The following is a 21,303-nucleotide window of genomic DNA, read 5'->3' as shown; positions in this document are numbered from 1 at the left end:
AAAGGCTGAATTAATGAACAAATATTTTAATTTAATGATGTCGGCCATCACCTCCTAAGATATACTATTTTAGCATGGTTTTAAATCACATACAAACACCCATTGGTGAGGTCTTTTTCTTTCTTCTTTTTTTTTTTTTTTTTTTTTTTTTGTATAGCAACAATAAATAACTGTACCTGCATCTTCTGGCAAATATCAGACTCATCATCTGTGGCTGTTTCTCTGGTTGCCCAAGAAATCACCTTGAGGCACATCTGGATAACTTGAAGATGAGAATCGTCACCCAGTTAAGCTGTGCTTCACTGTGGGTCTCCAGGACACTTCCAGAGGCTCATTACTCACTTCAGTATAAAGAAACCCAGCTTCACCATTGGGGTCAGCATCACCACAAAACCACCTGCCATTCAGCCTGAGCCATAGCTCCTCTGCCTTCTCCTGTACAGGCCTGGTCTGAAGAGGAAGTGTGGGGAGGAAGGAAGTGGGCTTATAAGGGCGCAGGGCTCTGAGCCTTGAAATGAATAGCCCTAACGTCTTTGACACCAAAATATTCCCCAGGCTTCAAGGAGTTAGTGCTGTGTGTGTGTTTAATTTGTGGCCTTCTGACTAATTTCTCTAGTGGTTACTTACACTAGAAGAATCAGATATCGCCCTTAACTATCAAAGACCCGCGTGGTCTCTCCCCACAGTCCCCACACTGGGGTTTGTGGCGGGGCTGTAGGCATCGCCCGGCAGGCTGCGGAGGCTCTACGCGCACAGAGGAACGAGGCTGGGGTCAATGGGCTTCGCCACCTGGCCCGAAGCCCCATAACGATTAAAACATTAAAACGAGAAGTCCTGTCTCTTCTCCAGCTCCACTCTCGCAAAGCCCTGGGAGCCCAGGCGTATCCCGCACTCTGCAGACTGGAGGCTCGGGCCGGGCCGCGCGCCTTGTGCAGCCGAGGACCCCCAGCGCCCCCTACAGCCGCGCGTCGGGGGACACAGTGCCCAGCCCTGCGCCTCAGCATCACGTCCGGGACCCCACCCGGCCACCCGCTCCCCGGGCCCGCGCGAGCGCCCGCATCTCCCGGCCGCAGAAACAGGGCGTGGGGCCCGGCGGGCACGCAGTTTCCCAGGCGGCGCCGGATCGCTCCGCCCGCGGTGGGCAGACTTCCCCTCCCTCCCTCTGTCCCTCCCTTCCTCCCTCCCTCCTTCGCTCCCGCCCGCCCGCGCCGGACACGCTGCGTCTCTTCTCTCGGGGCGTTCTTCCCTTCGGCCTTCCGTCGCATCCCGCGCAACTTCGGGGCAGTGGCCGCTGGGTGTTGAATGTTCCCCTCCGGGAGTGCATGGCGCGGGAAGCGAGGCGCTGGGCCAGCCCGGGAGCGGCTGCCGTCCGGGAGGCGGTGATGCTGCTGCTGTGTCTGGGGGTCCCGACCGGGCGCCCCTACAACGTGGACACGGAGAGCGCGCTGCTCTACATGGGACCCCCTAAAACCCTGTTCGGCTACTCGGTTGTGCTGCACAGCCACGGGCCAAATCGCTGGTGAGTGGAGTGGGACTGGGGCGCAGTCGGCTTCTCGGAGCGGCGTGTGAACGGCGTGTCTAGGGACTGCCCGCCCGGCTTAAAACTTTCCTCCCGCCGGAGGAGGCAGGCGGGCAACGCTGCGCGTCGTCACCGGCATCAGCGACGGCCAGCTCGCTGGAGATTTGCCCGGGAAACTACTATCTTGGGGTGGCAGCGCCCAGGGCGCGTTCTGGAGCGAGCTGGGGGTGGCCCGCTGAGTTCGCGGGGTGGTGGGTGGAAGAGGAGAGGGAGGGAAGCGGCCCCGCTGCCAGCTGCACGGCTGCGGAGACCGCGAGTCCGCGGCAGCCCCGCTCACGTCTGTGCGCACGTGCGCGTCTCTCGCCTTAGGATCGTGGTGGGGGCGCCCACTGCCAACTGGCTCGCCAATGCCTCGGTAGTCAATCCCGGGGCGATATACAGATGCAGGATCGGGAAGAACCCAGGCCGGACCTGTGAACAGCTCCAGCTGGGTGAGTTGGGTCTGGAACCAGGAGTGAGATTCCCCCCCGGGAGACCCCATCATAACGCAAGTTCTGGAAAAACTTTCATCGCCAGTTCCAACTCGTTTGGTTTTCACTCTGAGCTATGCACCATCTACCTTCTTAAATATAGACGTGGTGTCTTCTTTCTGTCGATATTTGTCTCCCTTTTGCATAAGACAGTGATATCAGTACTCTGACAAAACTATGTAGAGGGAAGTTTCCTATGATGCCTTTTCTTCACCTCTCCTCTCCCTCCGTGTGTAAAGCACATTTTAAAATCTCTTGGAATATTACAGGCAGGATCCAGCTAAACCAAGACTTTAGACTTTTTTCATCTTTGACCTATCAGCCTTCTTGAAGAACAGGCTAAGGGGCAAATCAGAAATAGCAGTCCGAATTGACCCCATTTACTGTCATGTAGCTTAGGGGCTTTTTAGACAAGAAAGTGGAATATGAAATGTATAAGGAGCATACAAAGAAAATTGTCATCTCCATCATCATCATAATTAAAATGAAGATTATTATATAGTGATTAATTTTCTTTTCTGAAACCTCTTGTGTTAAATATCTCCGTCTATTTGCAGTCGTTTTTTAAATTTTTAAATTTTTTATTTTTAAAGCAGCTTTAGATTATATAAATGTTACGTCAGAAATATAGGGGATTCCCATATGCTCCATCCTCTCCCCCTCCCACAATTTCCCCCATTAACAAAATCTCTCATTAGTGTGCTACATTTATCACAATTGATGAAAACATATTGAAACATTGCTACTAATCATGGACTGTAGTTTACCTTATGATTTATACTTGGCCCTGCACATTTTTTGGTTTTGACAAAATGTATAGTGGCCTGTATCTGTCATTGCAGTGTCGTGCAGGTCAATTCCAATGCCCCAGAAATGTCCCCATGTTACACCTATTCTTCCCTCTCCCTCCCGTCAGAACATCTGGTGGCCACCTTTATAACAATGATACAAGTTCTTCCATTGCTAGCATAATAAGTCTACTTTAGTTCATAGTTGCCCTTAGGTTTGTTCATTCCTTAGTCTTGAGGATTCACCCCTTATGTTTGTTCATTACTCAATCTCGAGGATTTGGGGATGGTGAGGCACTCATTTTAAATGTCTCTTCTTAGATTTGGGATGACTTGAAAAAAAAATATGTTCTGAGGTGGGGAGAATTCACACTTCAAAGTCAAAAGCAGATTTGTTTCACACAGAGACACTGGTAAAGGAAAGGGAGCTAATATTAATCTGGACCTATTTTGTTCCAAACGCTGTTAGGCTCTGCTACATATATATTGCTTTAGTTTTTTTCCTCAGTGTGATCCTGGGTCATGGTTTGTATTGGTCAGCCAAAGGGGTACTGTGCAAAATACCAGGAATCTGTTGGCTTTTATAAAGGGGATTTATTTGGAGTAGAAGCTTAAAGTTACCAGGCCATAAAGCATAAGTTACTTTCCTCACCAAAATCTCTTACCTTGTGTTGGAGCAACACAAGGCTGTTGATGTTTAACCTTCATCTTCCTCTTAAGGCTCTGTGGCCCTAGCTTCTTCCAATATCAGCTGTAGGCTGAGATAAGTCTGTCTTTTCCCTGGGGCTTGATTCTCTCCATGCTCAGCTGCTCTGCTCTCTCCTATGTTTTTACTTCCTAGGCTCCAGCTCAAAATTCCAACTAACTCCTGTGCCTTGTCTTTTCTCTGTGAGTCCTGCCCATCAAGGGGGTAGGGACTGAAAGTCCTACTGACATGGCCCAATCAAAGCCTTAGTGAAGTAAAAGTGAAACCTCTGAATCTAATACAATCTAGTATGCCCAGACCAGTTCACAAACATAATCAGTATGTCTTTTTCAAATTCGTCAATAATATCGGACTGTCACATGGTTTGTCCTTGTTCCTAATTTATACACAAGGATTCTGTGCCTCAAGGGTTGTAAGGAACTATTCTAAAGCACCCAGGGTACATTCTGGAGCAAGTTGGGGGTGGCCTGCTGGTTGGTGAGTGGTGGGTGGGATTCAAAGTCAAAATCAGGTCTGCTTGGGTACACAGTCCATGCTCTTTCCTTTCAAATATGGATCTTTTCAATGCAAATAAAATTATACTGAGAGTCCAATATGTGTGGTGAGCTGAAATGATTATCTGTGAATGGGGAAGAAAAGATCATAACTGTTATTCATATTTTTCTTTGTTGTGAATGGGCTTTGAGATTAATTATATTATCTGTGGCCCTTGTTCTTTTTATAAGTAATCTTTGCTTTTTCTCAAACTGAGAAGCTGGCTTCTTTCATTAGAATGAATTCAAATCAGTATGTACATAATATAACTTTTATTTTTATCCCAGAGAGTACCCGTAAGCATCTAGAAGTTGTCTGTGGTATGTAGCTTAATCCTCAGACTTTCATTAATTATCTTCTACCCCAAAAGGCAGATTTAGTACATAACACATTCACAAACCTATGCATTGGAAATAATTTTGCAAAGCATAATTTTCACTGGATGAGAGAATAGTGTAATAAAAAGTTAGGGAGGAGAGTAGAGAATCTTGATCTGCCAGAGGATCTTGACAAGGTCTCAGGAGGGAAATAGTTCATTTCTGTTGTTCCGTCATAGCTTCCTGATCTGTAACATAACTACTGGTATCTAGTATGCACTTCCTGTTGGAGAGGGCATTGAATCTATTTCTAGATGTCTGTGTTTAACTGAAGACGATCATGTCTTAATATTATACCAAATTTAAGGTATTAATACCTACCAATTGAAAAAAAACCTATATTCTTCTAGCAAGTGGAGCGTAGTGTTTACCTCAGAAATAGTCCCGGAAAAATGTGCCTTGGTAGATGGAAAATAACATAAATAAATGAAGATTTATTTACTGGATGAATGGGTAAAAGTAAAAAGAAAGCTTGATTGACATCAAATTGACTGGTACAATGACTAAGTTTCAAGTAAGAGAAAATTAGAAATTATAAGCCAAATTAATATTTTAACCAATATTTTTGTACAATAAAAATGGTTATGGGGATGAAAGGAAAATAGGAAACAAGATTTCTAGTTATTCAATGGTTAAAAAATAAAAACTGGTAATCTCTTCAAATATTTGCAAGAGTTGACTGAAGCTATTTCTCATGTAATATTTTAAACAATAAATCTTCTCTTTCCTATATTTTTATTTAGAACAAATCCAGAAGAAATAAGTTAAAGCTATAAACTAAGGCACTGAGGCTAGAGTCTAGAAAGCGAATGCTGAAAACAATAATATAGGTAACCAAAGACATTTAAGGATTCTTCTCCAAGTTTGTGGAGTATTATGTAGTATTATTTATGAAAAAGTTTCAAGGAAAAAGAAAACACACACACACACATGCATACATACAATCTTCTACATCAGATGGCTTCAATTGTCCTGCTTCAAATGTGGGTAATTATAATTACGGAATTTTTGTAGCTCAGTACTTGAAATATACAATTAAAAAATTAGCTTATTTCTTCTTATCTCTATTTTCTACTCAAGTCTATATTTGTGTATGATTATAGTAAGTAGGATGAAGGTCCATAAAGAGGAGCAATTGATAAACTAAACCAAATTTAAATTTTAACAGTTGAAAGGCAAATGAAAATTATTTTCTTGGGCCAACAGAAATTGTTATAATAACTAAAGATTGAGCTATGATTGCTGTTAGTAAGATGTCCTCTTTGTTTGGAATAGGTTACCTTGCTATCAAGGATTTGAAGGTACAGCATTTCTTAAAACAGTGCCCATCTCCTGTGCAATTCAAAATGCCATCCACATAGACTAGCCTTTAAGTCTCAGTGTTAACTTTCAGATCAAAGGTTGATTCAGACAGACTCCTTCCCTCAAAAGAGGAGGTCCATGCCCCATCCCCCTATGGATAATGGTTGCCACATACCATAGTATATTTACTATAGCTACAATCAGAAGTAAGCAGTAAATGCCTGTTTATCTAGAATGCTAAGGACACAGGATGTTGCAAGTAAGGTACCCCTTTTAGTAAAGTGAATTGAATGCAGAAGCAGCAGGGAAAAGGTACCTGGCTGGTACCACAAGGGGCTTTTTTCATCCTCCATACAAACAGGCTTCCTTTACCTCCCTGCCTGCTTGGGAGGTACCCTTCTCTTGCTTGCTTGCCTATCTCTAATTTCTTGTGGTACTTCCCTCTATGAACCAAAAGAAGGAAGCCTTCCCATGATACAGTTCATCATTGTCTGTGCATTCTTTACCAATACTCAAAATACTAGAATGTAATAAAATATATAAGTAATTTTAAGATTATACTAAACATATTGTCATTATTTGGTTATTCAGAAGACATTTCCAGACCTTTCAAAACTTTGGTGTTATCCCTAATAGTATCACACACATACACGCACTCACAGACATACAAAAACATACCTCCTAGTTAATAGAATCTGAAGTAACTCTGTCCAGTCCAGCAGCCATTTGTCACATATGGCTATTGAACATATGAAATTTGGCTACTTCTCAATGAGATCTGCTGTAATATAAATTACACACTGGATTTCGAAGACTTAGTACCAAAGAAATGTAAAATATCTCTAATTTTTAAAATATTGATTCCATGTTGAAATTAATATTTTAAAAATTAATGTTGATTATTTATTGAATGGTAGCATTTTAATTGAGATAAAATATATTATTGAAATTAAGTAGACTTGTTTCTTTTTACTTTTTTAAATGTATCTACTCAAAAAGTAAACATTTCATAGGTAGTTTGCATTATATTTCTATTGGATATCACTGCTCTGAAGGAACAAATTCCCACAGTAAAATAAATCAAACTTTTTAGCAGGTGTTTTCCAGTATCTATGCATAAATAAATAGGACTTCCACTTTTCTTTTCCAGACCAAGTGTTCTATAGTTACTATGCCTTTAGGCTCTCTGCTTGTAACTCTTTAGTTCTCATTGGAAAGAACAGTGGTCCAACACAAGTTAGTCATCATTATTTCCCATCAAGTTTCTTTCTGGAGATTGTATTACTTTAGCCAGCCTCCTGGTTTATATTACATAACCTATTTGGAAGAGGTAAGTTAATTAGCATTGCATCATTAAATTAGTGATGTCCTCACCGTCAGTCCTGCCTCATTCATAGGAGTTATTAGCTTAACTTTAAAAAGGCCACACCTCCCTGTTGACACTTCAAAAAACTTCTTCTTGAAAACTTTCTGATTCTTTTACATTTGGAATAAGTTCTAAAGTGTAGCTTATGAAGCTAAGAGTGAAGCAGATTTGTCATTTTGGGGCGGAAATCCCTAAACATGGGTTGTTAGGCAAAACCTTAAGACAGAGAACTTCATTAATAAACTATCATGATAATAGAATAAAATTCCCTGATTTCCAGTAATTTCCCAAAGTGGAACTCTGAAAGCATGACATTTCCAATTTGAAAGATGAAGTTTTCAAACTGCGTTTTATTTTTACTTTTAGTTTGCTTTAGCACTGAGTTCTTAATGACTAAGAAATACCTAGCTTTGCAAACTGTGCTGGGGCCAGATGGGTAGTCTATTGCAGGATGCCTAAAGGCCAGAACCTGCACAGACAAGGGACTTGGTCCAAGCCCCCAAGGGATTTACAGCCTATAGGTTAGTAGTTATGAGAAAGTGTGGTGAGAAGATCTAATCTAGTTAGGAGGAAAGAGTCATGTCCTCCTAAGGAAGGGATATTTAAATGGGGGGCTAAATAACAAGCAGGAGTTAGCCAGAGGGAAAGTGTCTGGGACCCAGCAAGTAGTATGCATGAACACCCTGAGATGTTTTGTTTTTTTTTTTAAGAATATGGCACCTTTGCAGAACTGAAAGATAAACAAATAAAGGTGGCCTGTGAAGTGTGAAAAGGCCCATGATAGGAGGTAGGTTACAGAAGTAGGGCAAAGATTATTTTAGATTCAGCTTTGTGGACTCTCTTTAGGAGTGTGAATTTATCCTCACATGTTTTAAAGCTGAGCAACATGATCAGATTTGAGTTTTAGACAGATTCTTCTGGCTGCAGATAATGAATGCAGGGGAGTGAGTGGGACAAATTGAAGCTAATGGAACAGTTGAGGAGGATTTTGCTATAATTTAGGCTGTAGATGCCAGATGCCTGTACTAGCACAGTGGCAGTAGGAATGGAGAAAAACAGAGGTTCTACAAATGTTTAAATACAAATTTAATAGGATGCAGTAATTGTAGAGTGAGGGAGATAAAGGAGACAAAGATTTCAAAGATGTTACCCAAAGTTATGGCTTGGGCTGCTGGGTGGGTAATGTTACTGTGTACAGAGAAATGAAAGAGCAGCAGGTTTTCTGGAAAAATGATGAATTTCATTGGCTTGGGGTTTCTGTCAAACATAGAAGTAAAACTCTGGTAATCGATTGGATGTGGGCAGGAGAGAACCCTGTACTGGAAATTCAGAGTTGAGAATAATTAACATAGAGATGGTAATTGAAGCCATGAATGTGAATGGGTTCAACTTGGGGACTCTCCAGGGTGAATAGATCAGAGGGCCAAGGATAGATCCCCAAGGATTCCTTCAGTTTGTAAAGTGGCTGGAAAGGTGCTGCCCAACCCTGACTGCAAATTAGATTCTCTTACAGAGCTTTAAGAACATCAGTGTGGTGGCCCCATCCCAAAGTAAATAAAATCTCTGGAAGTGGGTGTAGGTTGGCATCAAGAGTTTCTGAAGTTCTCCAGGTGGTTCTGGTATTCAACCATGATTGAAGACCTTGAGGGAAGAGAAAGAGGATCCTGAAAAGAAAAGGCTGAGGAAAAACCAGAGATGTAGCAAGGAAATTAGGCCAATGTGGCATTGTGGAAGTCAAAGGATAAGAGTGTTTTGAGGTGAGTGCTTAGCAGTAACAAAAGTTGCCAAGAGGTCAAGTGAGAGAAGAACTTAGAAGGGCTCATTGGATTTAGAGAGAAACAGTTCATTAGTTAATGCTGTTAAAAGCAGTATCAATGGTGAAGCCAAGTGCAAAGGGTTGAGGAATGAGGAAATGTTGCTAGTAAGCATCAAACAACTCTTTAAACTGGTTTCTTCCTTCATTTAATCAATAAATTTTACAATTACTTATACTAGATACTAGGAATAGAGAGTTGAATAAGATATGGTTGTAGCCCTCAATTCAGTCTAGAAGAGAAGAGAGACAGGTAACAGATAATTGATTTTGAAACAATGTAAAAAGTGTGAAAAAACAGAAAAACAGTGGGGAGAAGAAATTTTGTTTAGACGATGAAAGAAGGCTTTGGAGAGGAACTGACTACTAGAGGAATTCAGCCAGTCCTGACTAGTTTTGATGAGCACATAGTAAAAGTTCAAAAATTTGTGGAATGAATGGATACATTTCTTATATTTGTTAGGTATTTCAGCATCATTTTAAGAGTAGAGCCTAGGCCAGCCTTGAGTTCCAAAATCTCCTATTCATACCAGATAATCCAAACAGTACCACTCACTTCTGAGATGGGAAGCTTGGAACTGACCATGTTTAAAAGAAGAAGGTGTATTTATTTTAAGAGAAGCTGGAAGAAGACTTAGAAGTGACAGGGCTGTGCTCAATAATGCAGTGTGTTGTTCTGATACCCTCAGTTTAACCCCAAGAAGTAAAAACTGAGAAATCTTTTTCATATGAATTATATGAAGTACTACAATTCACTCAATAAATATGTTCAGCATAGCAAGATTGTAGACGTTTTTTTGTCAAATCCCTTTTATGGAACTCCTTGTGAGAGATGGATTAGACATGCTGTTTAAAAATTGCACCCTCTGTAGAAGACCCTAGTAAATGTATACTCTGTGAAAACCTTTCTAGGGCTACCTCACCTCTAATCTGCTGTTTGTCTTCTTGCAAGAGGTCTCTGGCATACATTAAAATGCCATCATTTTGTCTGCAAATCAGTCTCTGCAGTATCTCCCCAGCCCTTTAAACTTCAGGTAGAGAAGTGTCCACTAACATCCATTTTTCCTGCTTCTGGTCTGACCCTCCTTTGGTACAAGGAAATGTGATGAGCTTTCTGACCAATGCCGAAGAATAGTTCTCTTTCCTTCACATATTCTTAAAAATATGCTATTTTCCTAACCTACTCCCAATTTTTTTTTTTTGCATTGATCCCACCGTGTAAATTTCTAAGATAAGCACAGAACTTCAACCTGGTCACCTAAGCATTAAGAATGAGGTTTTTGTTTACATTTTGCCTTGGTCTTGTTTCAAAAATATATAAAAATGTTATCATATATTAATGATGGGTTTTTGAATACAGCTTTAAATCCAAGAAATTAATTGAAAACTGTAGAAGTAGAGAAATTGCTTCCTTTATTTTCTACTTTTGGGAGTTAATGTTACAATATTATAGCAGTAGGATTATTATAGAAATAGAATTAGGATATATAGGATAGGATTATTAATAATATCAAGATTTTGATTCTTTTTCTTCTGAACAGGGAAAACTACTAACAGCAAATCATTGAAGGCAGCATAGAATGGCAGTTTGAATACTTCCTCCCCATACTTCCTAGCAGCGTGACCATAATCTCCTTTTGTTTCTGTTTCCTTGCTTGTAAAATGGTTATGATAATAATAATAATAATAGCTACTTCATAGGGATGTTATGAAAATTAAATGAGGTAATATACGTGCTTACATGTATTTGAACTGCCTGGCATATAATAAGCATATAATAAATATTATTATTTTAAAGACCACTCGCCGTTTTTAAGTTATGCTCACCAGAGAGATCATTTGGGATACATTTTTCTGCCCATGCTTATTTAAAAGACGTGTGTAGGTTTTCTGCAGAAAATTGAAGAAGTTTGGGCCTCAGGTTGGTGGAGGAGAGTCTGAACCTAGAATCAAGCTGATACATAACTTGGTTTTCCAGATTTCTATGGCTTAGACATGACCTGGGGTCAAGCCAGTTTTATAAACTTGTAACCTGAAAGCGTCTCTGTTTTGTGGGGACATTTACCCTCCTGTATTGTACTTTGTTTCTTAAAAAATTTAAAAAAATAAAGCCGACTTAGCTGGTTGGCTTTTTCAGGACTATGATTGAATAAACTGTTTCTCCCATAAATTGAGCATGATTACTACCATTATCAGATTTTGAGATGGCAGTCTGAGAATATGACATTTAAATGCATGTTTTTTTTTCCAAAAAGAAAATACTTTGGGAATGTTTTCTAATTGATTTTTTTTAACCATTTTTTTTTTAATTTAAGAGGTTTTAGTTTTACAAAAAACTCATGCATAAAATGCTGCCTATTATTTACACTTTGCATTAGTGTGGTACATTTGTTACAATCCATGAAAGAATGTTTTTGTAATTGTATTATTAACAGAAGTCCATGGTTTCCATTAGGCTTCACTTTGGGTTATACTATTTTTTTAGTAACATATATACAACCTAAAATTTCCTCTTTAACCACATTCAAATATATAATTCAGTGTCGTTAATTACATTCACAATCCTGTGCTACCATCACCGCTGTCCATTACCAAAATTTCTACATCAACTCAAGTAGAAACTCTTTACAGCGTAAGCATTAACTTTCCATTCCCTAGCCTGTCCCTGCCCCTTGGTGACCCAGTGAATTTTGTCTCTTGGTTGTCACCAGACTAGCCGGATGAAAAGACCTTCCTGAAGCTTACTATTTCATGTCCTGTATCATTTCTAAATCTTGGGTATTTTCCTTGTCCTTGCCCAAAATTATTTTAATTGCTGCTGAATTCACAGACATCACTCTATCTTTTAGAAATGTCACCATCATGTTTTACTAGAAAAGTACACCAATTCATATGGTAAATACAATATAATGTATTTAAAGGTAGTTAGGATTTGATAGCAGAAACTAACAAAAGAGGCCAATTGGATTCTAGAGTTAAAGGCTGTTGATTTGGCTCCCAGCACCTTGGGCTCCCTCTGCTGGTTTAGTCCAAACAGCCTGATGATATGAGGGCCCTGGGGAGCAGAAGAATTTACCGCTTATTGAACACGTACTAGGTGCCAAACAATCTTCTATAAACAGGCATACATTTTTTTCTAATTTTCACAGCCTTGCAAGGCTAGGTAGTATAATTTTTGTGGTCTTGGAATTTGATTTTTTTCCACTTTTAACCCAAATGTATATCTTCTTAATACTCTGAATTTTGGTGGGTGAAGAAATTGTATAATTGCTTTCAACTGATAATTATGGCTTCTACAAACAAAGATAACTTGAATTAAGGACTCATTATAAAACATAGAACAAGGGTCATTTATGTTTCAGGATTATTTTATTTAAGAAAATTTGGAGTGTAACAGCTTGGAATATATACCCAACGGTCTAATCTATCAGTGGAATAGAACTTCAACTTTTTAAAAAATTACCTAATTAGCATAAGTGAGGACTTTGACTGTTTTTCTGAACACTGAAATCATGTCAAAAGTTTTGAAAGGTCAGGTGACTGTATATGGTGTTTCAGTGGCCAGATTGAGAGTCCTGGTCAAATGTCTGTATCGAAGAGGAAGTCACAGCACAGTAACACAGGCAAATGAACCAAATGTAAAGTTGTATCCAAAAGTCATGGGCTTTCCCATCCACAAAGTTTTTCACTGAAACTGTCAACACTTTATAGAAAGAAGAACTTTGAGTCTGACCTTTTCCTTTAGCCCTTGCTGTTTCTTCAGGGGAAATGTCAAAGTACTGAGAAATGATTTAAACAACAGGAAGGGGCAGGACAAGATAGGGACCAAGAAAGTGGCATTTTTCTTGAATAGTAGAAAATTGGGTATACAATGTGTGGGCAGGTTTGTGATGTTTTACACATTTTCAGCTGAAAAAAGGTTTAGAGAGTATAATTGATTTCAGTTCATTCATGTGTCTGAGTTTCATATACTAAAGTGTAGTGGGAAGTTACTTAGAGATTGAAGCCATTGTTTTTTAGTCTAATCTGTTCCATTTCCCAGCACCATGGATTTGGATAAGTCACTTGACTTCTTTAAGACTCAGTGTTCTCATCTGTAAAATAGGATTGATGATACAGTCCTCCTCTATCGCTGGGAGAATTAAATGAGTTAATTGTGGCAAGAAAGCTTCACTGACTGATGCCTCATTTATTTTATGGAGGAGTATGTATACTGTGAAACATGCAACTTAATATGTTTAGCTTACTCTTGTAATGATGATGATGACGACAACAATGATGATGATGGAGGGCTTTCTCTTCTGGGTTCAAGCCCTTCACATATAATCATTTACTCCCACAATCCTTGCAGAAACCCTCTGAGATAGGTGCCTTCTGTGGGTCCCAGCTGATTCTCAGCCTTAACCCTGTCCTGCTCACAAATCGCACTTTGTAATAATCTTCAAGTCTGCAAATTTTATGGCCCTTCAGATCTTCTGTTGCTATCTTAAGACTTATAGGAATAATATTTTGGAACAGAAGTAGGGAGAACAGTTGTGAAGGAAGAAAACCTCTTCGAAGCTTAGATCCCTGAGCGTTTGATGAAAATTTCTCAGTAGTAGCTTTAGTAAAGAATTTTTTTAGTGGTATATGCATTTCAAAATTCCTTCCCTCAGCACATACTACTGACTTCCTGCCTAGTGCATGTAAGGGCACTCTGCTGCAGGGACGTAGAGTCTCTCTGCCCTCAGGGAGGTGACATATACGATAGACCATCTAGTCCTCCATAGACCTTGTCAAGTTTTTGGCACTGGGAACAATGACACTAAAACCAGTGTTGTGAATAACAAAACCAAAGAGTTAAAGAATGTGTCTATCTTTATGGCTTTACAATAACATCCTTTGTATTCATCTGTCAAAAGTACTGTTTATTCATGTTTTTATATAGCACTCAAATGTATATACTGATACAAATCAATAGGTGGAAACAAAAAACTGAAGTAGTGAGCACACATTGTTATATTTTCTTTTCCAAATGGGAAAAGGGGAAAGAGAAAGATGGGCTTAATTGTTGGAATAAGGGAGGATGTTTTTATATGTGGCTTTTTAAAAAAAATGTCTACTGGGAAAATGCATTCAACTGTGCTAAGAATTTGTCATTCTGGTTGTATAAAAGCATGGAAAATTACCACATGTTAATTTTTGCTGACCTCTTTTATGTTAAACCATGTAAAGTACTTTTTCAATTATAAAGCTGATTTGATTTACTAAGAGTTTAGATTAGTAATGTATGAGCAGAATTGAAAACCACATTATAAATCACTTCAGCATGACATTTGGATAAAATATGATGATTGTCTGAGTTTATGGTGTTCTGTCAGGGAAATTCATGAGAATTAGCCTTCTCATGACAGTTCTCATAATCATCATTTCTGACCAAATTATACTTACTCTATTTTCACGTGAAGTAAATTCGTAATGTCTAGTTAAAATCAAGGGGGGAGGGCAAAAAGATATAACTATTATTTGAAAGTGGAGTAGTTCCTTTTCAAATGTAATGCTTTCCAGGAAAAGCCATAACCACGGTCTCTATCCTGTTGAGCACTTGCTCACAAGACCAACTGCGCAGTGACTACCTGAGGATTCTTTGAAAAACTTCTGATGTCTGGGTCAAATCTGAACCACTAGGAGTAGGGCCCAGGTGCTGGTACTTTTTGAAAGCTTCCCCCAGGTGATTCCAATGTTCAGGCCAGGTGGCCAACCATGTGGAACCATGTGGTAGTGGAGTGGCCTCAAGAAAAGAGAAGGCTCAGAGGAAAAAGTCAGAGTATAGGTGTGAAGGTCTAGCATCTTTGGCCAAGGTTATGCAAGCAACATAAAAGAAAAAGGTAAAAAGTTCCCAGGAATTAAGGAAAACCCAGAACTTCCTGGAGTAGGGACTTGTGGGTTGTTCTTTGAACTGACTCTGCCTTGTAATCAGTGCTGAAAGTGCCTCGGTATCATCCCTGGTGCTGCCTGCTCCCCTTTGGTATGGGCAGTGTTAGGAAGTAGAAAGGAGAAACATATCTAAATATGGGGGGGGTGTGTTCATTTATTAGAATTCATTTCTATTTCTTATGTGGAGGAATAATTGTTTCGTGACTTTGTTCTTTTTGTATGTGCATTCATCCTTATATAAAAATATTTCACATTAAGATATACAAGTAGGAGATGCTTAGTCATTCTGCAGTTGGAACTTGGGATTATTTTTCACTTATCGCACCTTCCACTTTGAGCACACATTTCTGGGCTCTGTGCGTGTGGTTGGTTAGCTATGAGCTACATGCAGTCCTGGCCAAGATGAATTAGGGCCCTGTGTACTAAGCCTTGGAAGAAGATAGGATAGTTGTGAATGCATCAATGTCATCAACCCTAACAAAGATGAAAATCCTTCTTTCTAGGTACTGTTAATCAATTGCACCATCATTTTCTCTGGTGATCCCACCCTGTGTGTCTAGAGGTCCTTGTCTGCTGATGTTTAGAGTCATGTCTCAATTATCCAAGGGTGGATAACAAGTAATGGATCTATAATATATTTGAAAATTAATTCCATGAATCAGAATCTTATCTATATATTCTAAGGTATCTATTACTTTAAATATATTCTAACTAATAGATGCCACAGTATGGCTGGTGACATTTAACCCTGCCCACCCACGTAAACACCACCCAGAAGGCTGAGAGAGACTATATGTGTGGAGAGAAAGATAACAGTACACCAGTCCTGCACTTAACTTTTTGGCCCTTTTCACCAAGCAGTTTATATGCCAATTTGTGGTTCTAAACCTTCGTATATTTATTACTTTTAAACTTTAAGGTGGCATCTCTAAAATGGCAAATGTGTTTTTAAATATTGGGTGTAATTTTATGAATGTGTACGTTAAGTGTACTACATTGTAATGGAAACAATGTATTGTGACCTCTGTCCTCTCCTGTCCTTAATTTTCTTCCTGTTTAGTTGCCTTTGTTGAGTATTGACTTTAATTTTAGAAACAATTTGGAAAGCTATTTTATTGAAGTATCTATTGTGCTAAGTAACATGAACTTTAACATAGACAGAATCTACCATTTATCATCTATTTTTTAACATTAGTATAAAAATAACTGGCTATATTGGTGAAAAGTCAAATTGAAATTTCATCATCATGAAAATAAAAATGTCTTGTCATTTTCTTTCACTTTCTCTCAATTATGTTAAATCATGTAGCCACAATAATAGCTTCCTATGTTAGACCTTACACCATACACACACAAAAAATACATTTCTCCTTCCCTTGCCCCCTCCCTCCCAGTTCAGCTGTGTTTAAGGGTTTTATTGTTTTTCCTGAACATTTTGGAGAAATGACTTTATACACAAACATCTTTCCACACCCCTAAAACAACATCTTTCTTCCCCAGGATTTTCAGTGCAAATAATTTCACTTCCATGTGGACATTCTGAGTTTGTTCAGGAAGCTTCATCTAGAAGCCAAGGTTATTGAGGAAACTTGATGCATTATAATTCAGAGAATGGTCACTTTAAATGTATAAAGACTTGCTAGCCAGTGACCAGTGTTAAACTAAGGAACATGACACAGTTTTCTTAACCTTATCCAAACAAATTGCTGCTAATGTATTTGCCTGCCATTGGAATAAGGCAGAGGCAGAATATTGGCAAGTGTCAATTGAGAGGGTGAAAATAAAGATAGCAAAGGAATCTTGTGATAGCTGCATCTTATTCTTTCTAAATTTCTAAATTTCTTAATTGAAAAAACTTTAATATAGGATCCCAGCTATAAAGCAAAGAAGTCATGCTAACTAAGGAAAAAAAATCACTGTGAAGATCATTTTTTGTTTTATGATTTAGATATACTATATTACACTATTACACATGATTAATATTTTATTTAATGTTTGGTTTTCTGACTGTTCACGTACTTGCCAAAGTTCCTGTTGAAGAAATTATTTAATTTTGAAATAGTCTGGTTTTTCTTTTTTTTCCTTCTTTGAAAATACGAGTCATAATCCATTAAATATAAACTATATGAGGCAGTTCATTTTAAACACTTGGCATTATTATGCTAATTACACAATGAAGTTTTTGCATGCTTATCCATCACCTTACAACCCCAGTAAACTGACCATATAGTAGTCTTTCTGTTCTAAATGACTTAGTACAAGAAACTTTTGAACAAGTGCTCTGGCAGTGTTGCTTACATTGCTAAAAAGAGCTCAGTCTTTTCCAAGATAAGACCTTGCAGTTGTTACTTGGACGGCCTATATTGATTTGAAAGTGTTTTCCCCTCCTAATCAAATTTGCTAGCTATCTCCTGTGACACTGAGGTCCTCTTTTCATGGCGTAACCACTTGGAGGTCATTTCTATAAACAAAATTCACCTTGTATGAGTGAATCATGGTGGCACAAATAAATCACAATTAGCCCCACACTACACTACATATAAGATGACAGAGGAGCAGGGGATGTGGGCTTTATACACACATTTAAGGGAAAAACCTTGGGAGTGAGCACATGAATTTACTTTCTCTGCTCTTGCAGAATAGCATTGTTTTCCAGACAACTGAGGGTAAAGTTATTTCCAAATGCTGCAGGCAGCCCTAAAGGAGAGCCCTGTGGAAGGACTTGTGTGGAAGAGAGAGACAATCAGTGGTTGGGAGTCACACTTTCCAGACAGCCAGGAGAAAATGGATCTATCGTGGTAGGTATTGGCTTTGCTTCACTGATAACTTTGTGAAATCAGACATCTTGGCTGTGAGCATCACATCATTTGGTTTTTTTATGTTTTATTCAGACTTGTGGGCATAGATGGAAAAATATATTTTACATAAAACATGAAAATAAGCTCCCCACTGGTGTTTGCTATGGAATGCCATCTGATTTGCGAACAGAATTGAGTAAAAGAATAGCTCCGTGTTATCAAGGTAAGATTTAATTTTTGATGTTAATTGGATCAAGAGAAACAAGTTCTTTAAAAATTTTTATTTCCGATTTTGAATATTTAGAGACAAAGAGGGATATATCTATGTTCTTTTAACTATTCAAAGTATTCCTTTCCTTTACCTAAGTGCAGCAGTATTAGTTTTCATAAACATACTTTGTGTTTTTAGAAATAGAAATTCTTCTCATTTCATTTGAGTGATTCCCTGGAATCGAGTTGATAATTACCCATTTTTGTATTAACATTTGCTTTCAATTCGGTATAAGTGAATCTAATGCCAAGCAAATGTAAAACAAGTGAAATTACATTGAGAAGTCTGATCAGAGAAAAAAAATTTGTTTAGGTGTCTTGCTTTACCTTTAGCTTCCAGGAATATTAAAAAAGATTCAAAGTGTAAGAATAAGCAGATCTTTCCCATTCATTTTTTTTTTTTTTAATTCACATGTTTTCCTTGAAACAGCAAGGAAAGATTGGTGTCTTAAGTTTGAAAAGGTGTTTCCTATGAAAATTCTGGTTAAAGGTTGGATAAGAGGGAACAGAACTAGGACATAAACAACTGAAGTGAGCAAAGCTAGGGGTCAGTGTCCACAGAGCATTAAAAATTATATCTGCAACAGAACTTTACAGATCAGAGTTTTAAATTTACAAGAATTAAATATATATGTGACAATTTCCAATTTTTTCCAGCAAATGATTACCTTAGAGTCCAGAAAAATTTCTATTAGCTGTCAAAATTTTGACCAACTATGCCAATTCAGTTATTGATTCTGTTAATATTGGGGTCTCCTCCCCCTGGAATTTGGTGTCATGGAGAATCTTGTATCACATATAATCCTATTTTGCCTTTGATGCCAAGAAGATAAAGGATTAATTTTTAATTCTCATTTGCAGCAAATCTGCGGCAGGTATTATTACCTTCTTTTCCCTAATTGTTTATGGTTTACAATTTAAAACATTTTTACAGCAGAGTTTTAATTTTTTTCTCATATATACCTAGTCACATTCTACAAAATATTACAGATGGCATAAAGGTAAGATAAATAATTATGCTGAAATTTATCAAAATAAAAAATAAATTTGGGGAAGATCTAAAAAGGAGCAAAAAACATGGCAGAGAATAATAATTATAAATGAGTTAGCCATTTTTTGAGTTTCTTATTAGCAATGTCAAAAGGAAGATTTGGTCCATGATATAATTCTTATTCATAGAGATTTAATTATGTTAGATTTTCAGGGAACTTGCATTAAGTTCCAAAAGCTCATTCATGGGAACTTTGTCATAAGAGACCCTCCATCTTCAGGTGGAACCTCATTTAGAGTATTATATTCAACTGGGAAAATCTAGGAAGCCTGTCTTAAATGGAGACCTTGACCTCTGTTTTGGGCACCTACTGACAAATTTTCAATATACATTGCATGTTCTTCCTATGAAAAGTAGGCAGGTACAGATACTTTCATTGCCATTTTGTAGGGCTATTTTGAAGATTAATGTTAAAGAAATTTATGAGCTTAAAGTTTCAGTCACTTCTATTTTAAAAAATAGGGTAAAATACAGACCTTAAGGGGTATATTTGCTAGAAACAAAATTATGGCGATTAAATATTTTAAAATGAAAACCTGAATTGTTTTTATATTTCATTTTAGATTATGTGAGAAAGTTTGGAGAAAATTTTGCAGCATGTCAAGTTGGAATATCTAGTTTTTATACAGAGGTAATCACCCAAAAATAACTATAAAAATATTTACCTATGGAACCTTATTAACTCTTCTGAAGGTTTAGAATATGATATTTTGAGGTAAAAATTGTGTCACATCTAACATATTATACCTTATAAATTTAAGATTATGACAACTTAATTTTCACCATCCAACATTCCATATATTTTGAGAAAATATTAATATTTGGATGGCTTAGTATAGAACTAAATGTCTTTACTAAATATTAATTTCATTAAAAATTAATGGAAATCAAAAGTAGCTAAAAGATTTTGTTTTGCTAACTTAGGCTCTGAAAACTTCTATCCAAGCATGTTGTTATTTCTAATTACTAGTTGAGGGGAGAAGGAGGCATATGTATCTGTATTTTCCATTAAAATTCTGAGAATTCTTAAGTTAGATACTGTCCCAAACTCTATGGTTCTCTTTTTAACATTCCAGGATGTATTGTGAAAAGTCACAATTGTATTCAACCCTCAAATATTCCAATTTCTCTTAAGGATTATGAATTCATAAATCTTTTTTGAATTCGTGAATCTTTTCTGGGTTCATGAAGCTGGGCTGTATCAAATCTTGGGTTAACAACTTCCATTCATATTTTATCTGCCATGTAAAAAAATACTTACAATAATACTTCTTTCTTTTATTTTTAAATTGACTTTAAAAAATAAACAATTCAGCATTGTTTAGGAAACTTAGAAATATGTTAAATAGGGTTGATTTTGAAAGGTTTCATACTTCAGAGGAGTGCCTGCTCATTCCAAACTTCCCTCTGGTTCCTTTTCCTAAATTCCTATTTACAATCAAATATATCCCAAATTCCGATGGATTTTAAGCTAACATTGTTAAAACTAGTCAGTGATTTTTTTTTTCAACTTGAAATGAAGATCACTTCTTACTCTTTGGCAACATGTTATTATCTCCTGAATGAGTACTAATGAATTTTTCAGATAAGATTTAATGTAATAAGATTAACTTTTGCTGATACATTTTAAAATTCATAAAATGCTCAGATTTCAGAAATTTATTATAAAAAGTATATTCTCTTTACTACTAGTTAAAAGTTGGTATATCTGGAGGAGGTTTTGTGTGGTGAGATTGAACTTTTAAATGGTGTACTTTTTTTTTCTTGCAGGATTTAATTGTGATGGGAGCCCCAGGATCATCGTATTGGACTGGCTCTATTTTTGTCTACAATATTACTACAAATAAATACAGGGCTTTTTTAGACAAACAAAATCTAGTAAAATTTGGAAGTTATTTAGGTACTATGAAAAATTTTCTGTCCATAAAAAGAAAATTGATCTGTAAAGATACTAGTAATTATAAATAAGGGAAATTGAATTTCAAAATATCAAAATGGCTGGTAGCAATTTTAGGGTTCAGAAGCTGTCTCTTAAGGATAAAATATATGAAACTTAATTTAATATTTTATTTACATTTACATATGTGGCTAAAATCTTTAATATATAATTTTTAGACTAGACCCCTTAGTTTAGTTTATTCTTTGAAATACACTTTATAAAACACTTGTAAGCTTTAAGCTTTTGTCTTAACATAATCAACCTATTATATAGGTAGCATATCTTGAGGGCTTAATATATACTTTTGTAAGTACTTCATGTGAATTAACTCATTTACTCACCCATGAGTGAGTAAGTAAATATAGTTTCTTAAAGGACTGACTGAAAGCCAGTG

General features: G+C 37.5%; 1 protein-coding gene across 1 annotated transcript in view; it reads left to right on the top strand.

Annotated features, from left to right (window-relative positions):
- The first annotated feature begins 900 nt into the window (after positions 1–900).
- The window catches only part of ITGA4 (integrin subunit alpha 4), an 89,451-nt gene continuing 69,048 nt past the window's right edge, over positions 901–21,303 (top strand). The window contains exons 1-6 of the mRNA XM_058300551.1: positions 901–1,519; positions 1,889–2,010; positions 17,543–17,649; positions 17,743–17,872; positions 19,534–19,601; positions 20,741–20,870. Of these exons, the coding sequence (XP_058156534.1) occupies positions 1,323–1,519; positions 1,889–2,010; positions 17,543–17,649; positions 17,743–17,872; positions 19,534–19,601; positions 20,741–20,870 (754 nt within the window). The 5' untranslated portion in view covers positions 901–1,322. The remainder of the gene's footprint in view (positions 1,520–1,888; positions 2,011–17,542; positions 17,650–17,742; positions 17,873–19,533; positions 19,602–20,740; positions 20,871–21,303) is intronic.

This window comes from Dasypus novemcinctus, chromosome 7 (genome assembly GCF_030445035.2).
Source record: "Dasypus novemcinctus isolate mDasNov1 chromosome 7, mDasNov1.1.hap2, whole genome shotgun sequence".
In the NCBI taxonomy this organism is placed as follows: domain Eukaryota; kingdom Metazoa; phylum Chordata; class Mammalia; order Cingulata; family Dasypodidae; genus Dasypus; species Dasypus novemcinctus.
This window is presented reverse-complemented; position numbering and strand designations above follow the sequence as displayed.